We start from the raw sequence: 14,375 nt of genomic DNA on the forward strand, positions 1-14,375 counted from the left end.
CCTAGCCTGGGAACTTCCCTTTTCTTCTCTTTCTTTCTTTTTTTTTAGGGCCTCACCTGGGAACCGCAGGAGAGGCCCTAAAAAAAAAAAAAAGAAAGAAAGAAAGAAAAGAAAAGGGCTTCCAGTCTTCTAACTCTACTCTTCACTTGGCTTCTTCTGGAAGGATGAGCTTGTGCTGGTCCAGCTGCGCACTCATGCCTGTTCCTCCAAGGGACTGCCCTCCCACACTGATGGACAGCCAGTGGTAGGGTAGGAGATAGCCCGTGCTGGAAGGACAGTGGACTCTAACTTCAGACAAGTGACTTACAATTGTTGATGCTTCCCGCCACCCTCACAGACTCAGCACATTTCAAAGGGCCTGCAAGGCATCGTCCAGGGTACAGCATCTCTGACAGGTGGTTGCTAACTTTCTGGCGGGCCACTTCTAGTGACAGGAGGCGCCATACCCCAGAAGATAGCCCATCCATTTTTTAAGACAAAATGCAAGAATACAACTCCCAAGGGGAAGAATCCAATCCCAGGTCTTGCCCACACCTTGCTGATGGAGCTGATAAGCTTAGTCCTGGGTTCAGAAGTGGGAGCTGTTTGGAGGGTGGTGAGCTAGGGGTGGGTCCTGCCGGAACGCCCCTTGACACTGCAACCTCTGTCTGCTGTAGCAAAGAGATGTGTGACCAGCAGAATGCCTTCACCATGTGTCCCCTGTGTGACAAGTCCTGTGACTACTGGAACCTCAGCTCAGCCTGTGGCACAGCACGGGCCAGCCACCTGTTTGACAACCCTGCCACCGTCTTTTTCTCCATCTTCATGGCTCTGTGGGGTAAGTTGTTCTTGTGAGGCTTGATTCTATGGGGGTATCTTTAAATGGGTACAGTGGGGTCTAAGCTCTAAAGCCCTTATTCTTCATCATTTTACCTCCTTGGTACTTTTACTCAAGCAGGATTTTAGGGACATCAGGTTTCTCTCCTTCTTTTGTTTTCTTTGGTTTTTTTGTTTTAATGGCTGCGCTAGTGGCATACAGATGTTCTCAGGCTAGGGGTCAAATTGGAGCTGTAGCTGCCGGTCTACCCAACAGCCACAGCAACGCTGGATCCAAGCCGCATCTTCGACCCTCACCACCACTCATGGCGATGCCGGATCCTTAACCCTCTGAGCGAGGCCAGGGATCAAACCTGCGTCCTCATGGATCCTAGTTGGGCTTGTTACTGCTGAGCCACAACAGGGACTCCAGATTTCTCTCCTTTACTTATGCCTGTGAGTAGAACTAAGAATAGCTTCATGGCTTTCTATGCTTTTTAAAGAGCTAGGGCAGTATTAATCTGTCTCAGAGACTGAACCAGTGCGGGCTCTGAAAACCCTTAACACACACACGTCAGCACCTCCAGGTACATCTCCTAAGACGTGTGATGTCCTCAGTGTCATCCACTGTGACACTCGGAGTGGTGGGGTGACTGCCATGTTCACAGGGGGAGCTGGGGGTGAAGGTGGGCTCAAATCTGGTCTCCCGACTCCACATGCCGCGCAGTTTTCAAGACACCATGCATATAGACTGGAGAGATTTTTGCTTAATGCCAGAGGGATGTTTTCAGTATTCCCACCAAAGGGATTTGTGAAAGAAGGAACATATAGTTCCTTCCTTTTCTCCTCCTCCCTCACCCCCAGAGTATCGGGGTAATAAACTTTCTCTGGGCCGTAGCCATCTGACCATTAACACATGTGCATGTGTGCACGCTCAAGCACACATACACACATGCACACACCCACGCATCCTTCTATTTTTACAAACTGGAATAACCTGGAATAGCCACCCTGGGGTCCCTGAACATTTCCAAGAAGACACACCCACTAGTATTAAAAAAGGGACCGAGGGGACGTGTTTCAGCCCGTTGCGAGTAGCCATGGGCCTTTCACGCCTCCTTAGCAGTGCGGGTCCTCCTCTCTCCCATCAGATCCCAGACTGGCAGGGCCACGGTCCAGCTGCAGAAGCTGCTAAACTCATCCCTGACCCCACGGGGCCTGGAGGACGCAGCAGGATGGGGTCGTGCGTCATAGGTCCCTGAGAGTGGGAGCGGGAGAGGAGGAATTCTGGTCTCAGCCCCACTGGCGGAGCTGGACACAGCCTGCCTCCAGCCCCCGTGAGCACCTCTCCTTGGGTGGGGATGGAACCGACCAGAGAGATTCCGTGTTACCAGATGACCAAGGCAAGTGTCCTGGGGACACTGTACTCTCTCGGGGGAACAGCCCACGTGAGTAGGGGCAGGGAGGTGGAGGACATGGCACCCATGGCACACAGCTCTGTTCTCGGGAGGGTTCCAGCGTGTTGCCAGGGCGATGACAGGCATCCTGTGCTTCCCTGTCAAGGATCCACATCTGGTAACCACCCCCAAATCCATTGGAACTGCTTGGAGCCCAAGATACACATTCTTTTTTTGGGTCATCTTTTTAGGGCTGTACCCACGGCATGTGGAGGTTCCCAGGCTAGGGGTCAAATCAGAGCTGTAGCCACCAGCCTACACCACAGCCACAGCCACACCAGATCTGAGTCGTGTTTGGGACCTACAGTGCAGCTCACAGCCACACCAGATCCTTAACCCACTAGAGCAGAGCCAGGGATTGAACCCTTGTCCTCATGAATATTAGTCGGGTTTGTTACTGCTGGACGGGAACCTCACATTCATTTTCTGATCTGTTGAAGCCCTAAGTCCCACTTATCTGACTTGCAGGCAGCGCTGTGGTTGAGTAGGTGAAATTAACAACTCTGGGTCCCCGATCCCTTCCTTAGGAACTTTCCTGGGATGCATGACTCCTTGTTGCAGGGAAACTTGGTTTTTGCTCGTACCTTCGCACTTCCAACCCCAATACCTGCCGCTGTTCTCTCCTCAATGGCTGTAATGAACAGTCACCTCTGACCTCTCTGAGATCTGCAGCCATTTGCTCCCTTCACCCCCGGCTCCCCTCTCCTCCCCTCACTAGCAGCCTGGGGAAAGCAAGAGGTTGGGATTGTGTCAGCGCCTCCTGGCCTAGGGTTGGATTTGGTTATTTTAACAGCCTCACTGTGTTTTACGTGATTGTGTATTTGGTTACAGCAGCCAGCAGCCCCGGGGCATGACTGCCTGCAAATTACAATTAGCAGTAATAGTACTGCCTCTCATTACGTGATTATCATGATCCGTGGTGCTGTGCTGGGTGGGCCTGGGCCAGGGCCCAAGTCTGCCAGGAAGAAGGCTGGGAGAAGCGCTTCTCCACCGAGAGAGACTCAGGCTTCTGTTGGGGGCAGGAGTCGGGGGGGTGGCTGACGCCGGCTGGGGGTCCAGACCCAGCTGCTCCAGGGTTCTGGCGTCACACTCCAGGGAACTTTGGAAAGAGGGTGAAGCCCTATTGGAAGGAGGGAAAGGAGGCATAAAGGGACAAGGTTAAGGTCACTGACTTAGCGGTCAGGTGGTGGGTCGCAGTCCTGCCCCTCAAACCACTGTGGAGGTGGATCCCATAGCGTGAACTGAGCTGCGTGTCACCGAGGTCGGTCCTCTTGGGCGAGGCGTTGTGTAACCTGGGCGGGAGGTGGTTCTTAACCTCGGAGCATCACTGTCCTCATATGTCAAATGGGTGACACAACACCTGCCCGGTAGCGTTCCTGTGATCGGGGATGGGACGTGTGCACAGAGCCCTCCACGTGGTGCCTGGCACTGGGTTTGCCCCAGGAGCTATGAGCTGCTCTTCATGGTCATGACGGCCCCCCGTTGTCCTCACGACTCCCCTTCCATGACTCTTCTGCCCCCAGGCTGACTTTCTCCTCTTCACGGAGACCACAGTCTGTGTGTAGAGCCCTCTTCAAGCACTGAGAACAGCGCAGAAAGGGGGGGACGTCCACCTTGTCCTGAGAGCATCCCCAGGCCAAGGCCAGTGTCAGGAGGTCAGGATGCACACACAGGAGAAAGCTTCAAATCCAGGGGGTAGCGAACAGATGGTAGGGATGGGCGCATGCTATAATGTGGCACCAAGTGAAACAAATGTTGCTTCAAGCAGTGGCACACACAGCCAGCCTGTGGCGTGTGTTATGCTCAGTCCTGTGCCGTGCCTGAGGTGGACGTGCACAGACCCAGGGAAGAGCCAAGGGAGAGTTCGCGGTCCTGTCACTACACGGCAGACCTGAGTGGCAGCCAGTGGTCCCGCAGGGCAGGCGGTGGAGGGCACCCAGGCTCTGACCGGGGGTGATGCAGAGGGGTGGGCATGGCCTCAGGGACTGTCAAGCCCCTTCCCTTCCCAGGGCACCAAACCCATGGGGCAGTTGGGGTGCAGAGAAGCGGGTGCCCGTGAGCCTGATCTCATGGGACTTGATCTGGTCATGAAAGGATAGGGCGGCCTTGGAGGGTGGCTTGGGAGAGGGGGACAGTTTGTACAAGTTGGGGATGAAGGGGACGATGACTTCAGCCACAGTGCGGGCATGAGGTGTGTGTTGACAAACCATGGCAATAGATATGGACAGATGGGTGGGACCAGATATATGAGATCCCCACATTCAGAGGGAAGATTCTAGACAATAGGGAGCCATTGCTGGTTTCAGGGGCCTGTTGGCATCCTCCCTCTCCGTATCCTGCTCTGCTCAAAGGCCATGGTTCCTCCAGACTCAGATGCTCTGGCAGCTGGCACTCCTCTTCTGCATGCCCACAGCCTTTTATCTGTGTCATTCTTAAGGCCTGATCCCTTTATACCTTCTACTGTAGTTATTTAAAATCTCTCCTCAGAGACACAAGGAGAGCAGAGTCCACATTGGATTCACCTAGGTTCTCTCACAATATCTAGAACAGTGTTTTGTGTATTGCAGGTCCCTTAGAGAGGCCTCGTGTTTTTTGCAGGATTAGAAATTCACTCAAGCTTGCTCACATAACAAGAGATGGTAAGGAAGCACGAAGCAAGCTTATGGATGCAGCAAATTAAATGTAGCCAGGCCCCTGGGGAACTGGGGGCAGGAGGAGGTATCCGAAACCTGTCTCCTTCTTTACGTGCTGTGTGGTTTGTCCCATTTCTGCTTCTCTCTGTGTCTCTTGGTTTCAATTTTCCAAGGAGAGCATCTGACTGGTGCGTCAGCAGGCTCCAGATGAGATGTCCCATCCTGGTGTAACAAACCATAGCTGTAGAGCAGAGGAGACTGGTTCCTTCTGGAGCATGCGGGGCTGGCCCTTCAAGGGCTGTGGTTGGAGCAGGCAGGTTGACCAGTGTGTAGGGATGGGAGGCATTCAACAGATAATTTGCTAAACAAATGGAAGAATGATTGAATGCACTTAAGGGAGATTGGTCTCTCGGCTATTTGCAGGATGGGTTGGAAGGCTGAGACCCTGGACTCAGGTTGCACTGTTAGCAGTTGGTTACATGACTCCAAGAAGAGAAGATTTGAGCCCAGAGAAGGGAAGTTGTGCTGGGGACAGAAAGAAAGATGGGAAAAAAAAAAAAAAGGGAGGGCCGAGGAAGGTGCAGGATGTGAGGATGTATAGCGAAGACGAGATTTGTCCAAAAAAAGACTACAGGCCTTTCCATCTTCCTTCATTTTGTGAGATCAGTGTTTATCCTTTTCTCATAACCTAGGAATAGAGAAAAGGGTGTGTGTGTGTGTGTGTGTGTGTGTGTGTGTGTGTGTGTGTGTCCCTTTAAATATATCTATTGGGCTCTCTAGGATGTGGAGTATTTCAAGCCATTCCAGCTAATATGATTCCAGCTAGACGGTGGGGCAAGGGAATAAATGCTTTAGAGAAAGCCCCTAAATTTGAAATTTCTAAGTTTATCCTCCCTTGGTGAACCCTAAGGGTACTCTGAATCCGCTCTTCAAAATTAATAGAATTTGGAGTTCCCGTCACGGCTCAGCTGTTAATGAACCTGACTAGGATCCATGAGGACGCAGATTCGATCCCTGGCCTCGCTCAGTGGCTTAAGGATCCTGTGTTGCTGTGGCTGTGGTGTAGGCTGGCGGCTCCAGTTCCGGTTGGACCCCTAGCCTGGGAACCTCCGTATGCTGTGGGTGAGGCCCTAAAAAAAGGACAGAAAGACCAAAAAGTAAATTAATAGAATTTTTCCTTTCTGTTTAAGCTACCATGTTTCTTGAAAACTGGAAGAGATTACAGATGCGACTGGGCTACTTCTGGGACCTGACTGGAATCGAAGAGGAAGAAGTGAGTTCCCTTTGAGTCTTTGCTTTGCTCCTGGAAATAGATTGTCTCGAGTGAAATAACCCCTTGCATTTGCTATCACAGCACTGGGTCACCTGCCAAGTCTTGCTGTGGCTCCTCTTCTGGTTCGGCTCCATGGGCGTAGCCATGGCCAATATGCACTGAATGCCAAGGGTTGAAATCCTGTCTCTTCTCTTGAGCTCCAAGACATTGGACTTGATGGGTAGCCAGATGTCCTTGTGGCCCATTCTGGGGGAAAAACATGGCCTGAGAAGCAAGCCTTGTGGCAGCCTTGAAGTTTCACTCAGCCTTCGTCTACCTCCCATCTCATTGGTGCTTGAGAGCATGAAGCCAGAGAATGTGACCCAGAGTGTGCATATGTCTGAATGCCCCTGTGAGCCCACTGAGGGAGGCAGAGGTGGGGGAGAGGCATGGGTGCCAGGTACCAGTGGTCTTTGATGCTTATGGAGGATGGAGGAACCACTAATCCACTACCAGGTAAGCCAGGAAGGCATGTGAGGAGCTGGAGCATGAGCTAAGGGCAAAGGGTAGGTCTTCTATAGTCTAGCTTCATGGGAAGATGATGTTTAAAGGATGAAAACACATCACCCTTCCCTCAGTGCCCCTGTTGAGAACTAGGGCCTCCCTTGATGAAGACAAGTTGACGATGACTAGGGGAAGCATGGTTGCTCAGGGTTGTCTATTCCCACATGCTGCCGTTGCCTGAACAGCAGTGACTCTCAGGTAGGCGCTCCCGAAGCTTTGTCCACGAGGTACTGAGGACAGCATCCAGAGGGCCAGGAGGCACTCCCAGGTGCCCGAGTACCATGTGCGTGGAGAGCAGGGCTTTTCCATCCTCTCCCTCATGTTCATCCGTGTGCCTCTCCTTGGACTCAGGACCTCTGGCTTTGTGGCCGTGATGCTTTGTGACCAAGCTAGTAAAGTCCACCATTTGGTCTTATTCTCAAGTCAGTGTGGCTCCCTCGCCTGTGATATGATGTCATCTCCTCACCTTGTTTTTAAGAAAGTTATTTATTTATATTGAAGTACAATTGGTTTACAGTGTGGTTCTAGTTTCAAGTGTACAGCAAAGGGATTTAGTTATACATCCATCAGTATATATGTTTTTCAGATTCTCTCCCCTTTTAGGTTATTGCACAATATTGAAAGGGTTCTCTGTGCTATACAGTAGGTCCTTGCTGGTTATTTATTTTATACGTGGTAGTGTGTATCTGTTAATCCCAAACTCCTAGTTTATCCCCCTCCCCCTTTCCCCTTGGTAACCAAAAGTTTGTTTTCTTTGTCTCTGGGTCTGTTTTTGTTTTGTATATAAGTTGATTTGTATCATTTTGTTTTAGATTCCACATATACATGGTATCATGTGGTATTTGTCTTTGTCTGACTTCCTTCACTTAGTATGATAATCTCTAGGTCCATCTATGTTGCTGTGAATAGCATTATTTCATTCTTTTTATGGCTGAGTAATATTGCACTGTATATATGTATTATGTATCACATGTTCTTTATCCATCCCTCTGTCAGTGGACATTTAGGTTGCTTGTATGTCTTGGCTACTGTCGGTAGTGCTGCAGTGAACATTGGGGTGCATGTATCTTTTCAAATTATGGTTTTCTCCAGATATATGCCCAAGAATGAGATTGCTGGACCATGCAGTAGCTCTATTTTTGTTTTTTTAAGGAGCCTCCCTACTGTTCTCCATAGGGGATCATCTCCTCTCCTTAAAGCTCTAAGCAGTCAGCTTGCCTTTGAGCAGGTAGTGCTCCATGACCAGGGACTCAGTTCACACACTCACTCTGTCCCAGTCCTGTGCATTAAGCATCTGCACAGAGACTCCAAGCTTCCTGGATTTTGTGGCAAATGTGAGAATGTACATATGGATTCTGCCTTCAGAGAGGGTACAAATTAGTGAGGAAAATAAGCAGCTAGGAAAATAATAAAGGCAGTTGCATGTCTAGGGGGAAAATGCCCAAGGTAGTGCTTCAGTGGAAAGAGCTTTCGAATTTGCAGTGTGGGTGATCTGGTAGGGGTGTCTTTGTCCTCTTGGTTTGATTTGATTGGTGTAGGGGAGAAGAGGGGAGAGAGCTGTGGCTGGGTGTAAGGAGGTGAGTGAGGGCCCAGCTTCTCCTCTCCTAAGGTGCAGGATGTCTCCAAGGAGGAGAAAAGGAGCATCCTGCATACAAATCTGTGTGGGGCCAGAAACAAGCTAAATGTGTCCTCTGAGCAGCACTGAGGTAGCCAGCAAGTCTCTCTGCACAAGAGGACGTGTAAACAGTCACAGAGAGTCATCAGTGATGACTTGATGCCCTGGAATTCTCAGTCCCAGGGCCCTGGCAGGAGCGGGATGTTAAGAATCCATTTTTGTTTCTGTAGCCAGGTGTCCTGTTTCCTGTTAACCCCTATCAGCCATGCTAACTTCCTGGGAGGGCGTGATTCGGGAACTCACATGCAGGCCGAGGGGCCTGGCCAAGCCTGGGTGTGTCCCTGGCATGGGGAGCTGGTCCTAACGGGCTCTCTGTCAGGTTACTGGGGCAGTTCTGCAGCATCCTTGGTGTTAACCCCCTACCCCCACCTCGCATGCAAGCCCAGGGCCCCGCGTGGTTGAGAGGTGAGAGGACAGTCATGTCTTTCCTTCCCTGAGTTGTATGTTGGACTTGGATATTAAGCACACTTTAAATTGCATTAAACCTGAACCTACGCATCAAGCACCTACTATGGATTAGGCTTTGTTTTGGGACATGGGACTACCCCAGGCATAGTCTCTGAGCATCTCCAAAGGGTTACCTTCACCTAAGAGGCTATCTGATCTCTGAATATTTATAATACGAGGCTTATGGAGGTTCCCAGCTAAGGGTCAAATCAGAGCTATAGCTGCCACTGCCACTGCCACAGCAATGCCCGATCCAAGCCGTGTCTGCGACCTACACCATAGCTCACGGCAATGCCAGATCCTTAACCCACTGAGCAAAGCCAGGGATTGAACCCGCAACCTCATGGTTCCTAGTCAAATTCGTCAACCACTGAGCCATGATGGGAACTCCCCCTTTGGGTCTTACTGGCGCCCATTGCAAGGATGCTGGCCAGATCTCCAGCGTCCTCGGAGGGTCTTCAGCTCAGTGGCCTCTTGCACAGTTAGAGTCCCCAGGTGTCCCGGGAGCCCTCAGAGAGTGTGGCCTTATCTGGGCACAGACATCCTCTCCTCCATCTTCCTCCCGCCCCTTATTGACCGCGTCAAGCATAAGCGGTCCTTAGTGGCTTCCCATTACATAGAAACCCCCGGCGCATGCGGCATTCCCTTCCTGGACCTGCCAGCCTTGCAGGCCTTCATTCTCTCACAGGCTCCTTCCAGGCTTTGCACTGGCTGCTCCCTCCACCTTGAAGGCTCCTGTCTCCACCTGGCCTACCCTCTCTTGGCTTTTCCATCCCAACCCAAATGTTAGCCTCCTCTGCTTGGCCTTCCCCAAATCCCTATCCTGAGGCAGTCAGCCTGACTCATTTCTTCTGTTGTTCTCCTGTCCACCTGCTGGTTTTGTATTTGTGGGTGTGTTTGCGTACTGTCACCTTCCTGTCCTTGCAGATAAGCCCCTTGAAAGAACAGACCTTGTCCATAAGCAACAGAGCCTGGAAAAGAGCTCAGAGCACAGTAGGTGCTTGATAGCTCTTTGTTGGAGGCATCTGGGGACTGGATCTCTGGGTTTACCTCCTTAGGTCAGCGAAGGCTGGTTCTGAGCTGGCCTGGGGCTTTCCTTCAGCCTACCTCCTGTGGGGACCAACCAGGTGGAAGTGGCTTTGGGAAATCTTTCCCAGAGTCTTGGTGGGAGGGGCTGTGTATTTGTCCATCAGACCACCCATCCAGGGAGGCTGCTGCGTTTGGGGAACATCAGGCTTAAGGGGGACCTGCCGGTAGGTGGCTTTGTTGGAGCAGCCCTCACAGGGTCTAGATTCTGCTCTGGCCGGGAGCTCAGTTTTCCAGATCTCTGCCTTTGAGGAATCCTGTGACCTCACCCAACCTTCTTGGCCACAAGCAGGGGGATCTTTGTCTGACCTGCTTCAGTTGGAAAGCAAAGCAACTGAAGACTCTGCTTGGAGAGTCTCGGACTCCTGTCTCCATGTCAAGAACTCTGGGCTTATTTATTCTAAACAGATGAGGGGCATTTGAACTAGGGCCGGTGTGTGGTACGGTGGGCCACAGCCACAGCTAGAGGGATGCAAGGACATTTCTCCAAAGAAAATCACGGGGGTTGTCTTTGGAAAGTCAGGGGCAAGTCACAACAGCCTCCAGTCAGTAGGGAAGGTCCTGCTGAATATCACAGGCTGGAAGCAACTCCTGCTCGAAGGGGTTTAGAACCCACATCATGGCCCTGGACAAAAAGATACGGCTATCATTTTGTAAAGTTTAAATCTTCCGTGGGAATAATATGGAAGAAAAGCAAACCTAATTTCAGAGGCCATGGAGGAAAACTTGAGACCACATTTCTTCAAGTATTTCTGCAGGACGTTTGTGGTTGGAGGCCACAGGGGTTTTGTGGGAAATGATGGGTTTAAAAAGATTAAGCAGGTGTCATTACGGTAGAACTTTTTGGAGCTTTTATTACGCTCATTGTGACTCTCCCGTGATGCGCTGTGTGGTATTTTCCAGTCTGTTAGACCCTGGAATCCTTTTTTGGCTAAAACTCCTGGCGAGTTGCTGTGCTGGAGGACGAATAAAGGGGAGGGACAAAATGAAGTGAACTTCACAAGCATTTAGAGATTTCTCAGTGCTCTGCGTGGTGCTCAGTACCGTGAGAAACGCACAATAGTCCAGACCAGGTATAGTAGGAGCTGTACTCTACTATAGACTCCCCCGTGCAAAACAACTAGGAAGGAGTCTAAAAAGACTCCCCCGTGCAAAACAACTAGGAAGTAATAAAAGAACAATACACAATCAAGATCTCCACATCATGGAAGCTCTAAAAGGCTAGGTTATTTGAGAGGGAGAAGATTCCGCCAGCTCTGTGTCAGCCAGCGGGGCAGGTCCCATCTCCAAGGATGAGACTGCATCGTGGAGGCTGGGCGATGATGAAAAGCCTTCAGAACTCTGGAATAGCACCTCCGCTGTTACCTTGGTTCTTCTTTTTTTTTTTTTTTTAATAATTTTTTTATTTTCCCACTGTACAGCAAGGGGGTCAGGTTATCCTTACATGTATACATTACAATTACATTTTTTCCCCCACCCTTTGTTCTGTTGCAACATGAGTATCTAGACAAAGTTCTCAATGCTACTCAGCAGGATCTCCTTGTAAATCTATTCTAAGTTGTGTCTGATAAGCCCAAGCTCCCGATCCCTCCCACTCCCTTCTTCTTAGTCATGTGCACACTCTCTCCTCTCCAGCGACCCGGCATGTCTTGGGAAGGCCAGAGACAAGCCAGGAGCCTAGCTTGTGGGCTCTCGGAATCTCTGATGTAGGTACAGTGATAAGGGAATGTTCTCCAGATCCACCGTGAGCCAGTGCTGGAATCCCCGCCCAGCAGTTATTGGTAAATCCTGCAGAGATGTGAGGTCCTTGCATTTGCAGATATTCGCCTTTGGAAACTACAGGGAAGACCTGCTAGTGTGGCCAGGTGTACGTTGTTAAATGCTCTTTGAAGTCAGTCTCGCGTCTTCCTGCCGCAGCCTCTGCATTGATGGGACTGTGGTCTTTTTCATTAGTCAGGCGCTCTTTCCCATGCCTGGTGACTCATGGTTCAAGTGCATATTGCTGAATGGCCCGGGGATGTCTCCTGAGCCTTGGTGTGCTTGCCAATGCGTTACTCACCTAGGCTGTGCAGGAAGCAGGTCCAGGCAAGTGAGTTTTAAGCTTCCCTCCGGCCACCTTTAACTTTGATGTTTATTGGCCGCCATGGTTTGCTTGCGGAGGAATGGTGCAGGGAAGACGTGTTGTCACTGCTCTGATTCCCAGCAGTGGGGCACATCTGTTTCTCCAGCTGGGGTTTGGCTCATTGAAACCTAAAGTCGAGGTCTGAGGACAGATGGTGGGATGACCAGAGAGAGCCCCCGGCCTTGGGTCAAACTGTTGCGTAAAAGCGCTTGGGTCCTCTCTGTTAGCGGCTGCCCAGTTAACGTTTCCTCTCTCCTTTCTCACCACCGGCGCCATCCCCAGGAACGTGCTCAGGTTTGGTTTTCAGCTTGGTAACAAGTGTTGTGTGTCCCCTCTCTCCCCCACACTGTGACTGTCTAGATGCCTCATGAGTGCGGGTGGTGTGGCCGTAGCGTGTGGCGCGGCAGTTCTTGTCCTGTAGCATCCGATCCCGCGTCCTGTGCTTGTGTCTGGTCATACCCCGCGGGCCACGGGTTGCCCTCCGCCTGGGTACTAACTAGTCTTTGCTTTTGCCTTTTAGGAGCACTCCCGGCCTGAATATGAAACCAAAGTTCGCGAGAAAATGCTGAAGGAGAGCGACAAATCTGTTGTCCAGAAACTGGGGACCCATTCGACCGAGAGTGAAGACGAGGTGAGATGCTGGGCCTGGTGCTCACCGTCCTTTCCGTATCCGAAGATCCCGTTGTCATTGCATTGGGAGCACCTTCTGGGACAGAGACTGGGCTGTGTGAAGTGCTGACAGTGGTGGGAGAGGGCGGAAAGAGGGCGTGCCATCTGTCATTGTCCTCTGGGCAGAGCTCATGGGGCACAGGCTTCTGCCATGACTGGATTTATCTTCCTTTTCTGGGTGAATGAAATGGGAGAGCAGGTTGGATAAGAAAAAAATCAATTCAGGCCTGGTTCCTCTGGACTCCCTCACTTACGCATTTAAAAATAATAGCAGGAGTTCCCGTCGTGGCACAGTGGTTAACGAATCCGACTAGGAACCATGAGGTTGCGGGTTCGGTCCCTGCCCTTGCTCAGTGGGTTAACGATCCGGCGTTGCCGTGAGCTGTGGTGTAGGTTGCAGACGCGGCTCGGATCCCGAGCTGCTGTGGCTCTGGCCTAGACTGGCAGCTACAGCTCCGATTCAACCCCTAGCCTGGGAACCTCCATATGCCGCGGCAGCGGCCCAAGAAATAGCAAAAAAAATAATATATATATATATATATAATAGCAGCTTGGAGTTCCCGTCGTGGCTCAGCGGTTAATGAACCTGACTGGCATCCATGAGGACACACATTCAATCCCTGGCCTCGCTCAGTGGGTTAAAGATCTGGTGTTGCTATGAGCTATAGTGTAGGTCACAGACAAGGCTCGGATCCCTCACTGCTGTGGCCCTGGCCTAGGCTGGAGGCTTTAGCTCCGATTGGACCCCTAGCCTGGGAACCTCCATATGCCATGGGTGCGGCTCTAAAAAGACCGACAAAAAAATAAATAAATAAAATTAAAATAATAGCAACTAATACCAGATCAACCAGTGCCATGACAGCTAAGCCTTATCGAGTGCTTGCCACAGGCTGGATGGTGTTCTCAGTGCATTATGTTATTTTGTTATCACAGTAAATTTATGAGGCCGGCACAATTGTTATGCAAATTAAATCCAATGGGAGGAGTTTCTGGTGGCTCAGTGGGTTACAGATCCTGCATTGTCACTGCTGTGGCTTGGGTCACTGCGGTGGTGCAGGTTCACTCCCTGGTTCAGCAACTTCCGTATGCCATGGGTGTGGCCAAAAAAATCTAATGGAAAAAGTATGTCCACAGGTTAAGGTACTGGCCAGAGGTCATCCAGCTGGTGAACGGTGGGTGGATCTGGGACTCGAGCCCACGTTTGTCTTTGGCAGTCTGGGTGTCTAGCCACTGTGCGTTACTGCCCCTCAAGTGCAGTAGGCAGGTGGAAGGATAAATCGAGAAATGGCTGTTGGGTGGGCAGAGCCAAACCGGTGCCTGTGTTTGCCTGAGCTGCTCCTACACTGGTCCTCAATTTTCATTTCTCTGGGTGGTGATGTGATGGTGAACATGGCTTGTGAGTCGTGTTTCTGAGTTTTACGGTGGCATTCAGACATGCAAACAGAGCCTCAGAATCTGTGCTGTGATCTGTAAATACTGTGAGCAGGAGGTGGGGGGGCACGGTGGCAGGGCTCCTCTTTGGCAGTGCCGGCCTCCCCCCAGCGCCTCCTTTCTTTGAAACCGAGAGTGTGTGTGTGTGTGTTTATGTCTTTCCTAATCTGGTTCCTGAAAAAAAAAAAATCAACGTGATGGAAAATCTGTTGTTTTTACATGTGTCTTTTCTCCATCTTGGATT

General features: G+C 50.9%; 1 protein-coding gene across 1 annotated transcript in view; it reads left to right on the plus strand.

Moving 5' to 3' along the window:
- Positions 1 to 14,375, plus strand: part of ANO2 (anoctamin 2) — a 346,820-nt gene that overhangs the window by 184,268 nt on the left and 148,177 nt on the right. Inside the window, exons 12-14 of the mRNA XM_047787771.1 lie at positions 657 to 817; positions 6,076 to 6,158; positions 12,552 to 12,662. Of these exons, the coding sequence (XP_047643727.1) occupies positions 657 to 817; positions 6,076 to 6,158; positions 12,552 to 12,662 (355 nt within the window). The remainder of the gene's footprint in view (positions 1 to 656; positions 818 to 6,075; positions 6,159 to 12,551; positions 12,663 to 14,375) is intronic.

This window comes from Phacochoerus africanus, chromosome 7, assembly GCF_016906955.1.
Source record: "Phacochoerus africanus isolate WHEZ1 chromosome 7, ROS_Pafr_v1, whole genome shotgun sequence".
NCBI lineage: Eukaryota > Metazoa > Chordata > Mammalia > Artiodactyla > Suidae > Phacochoerus > Phacochoerus africanus.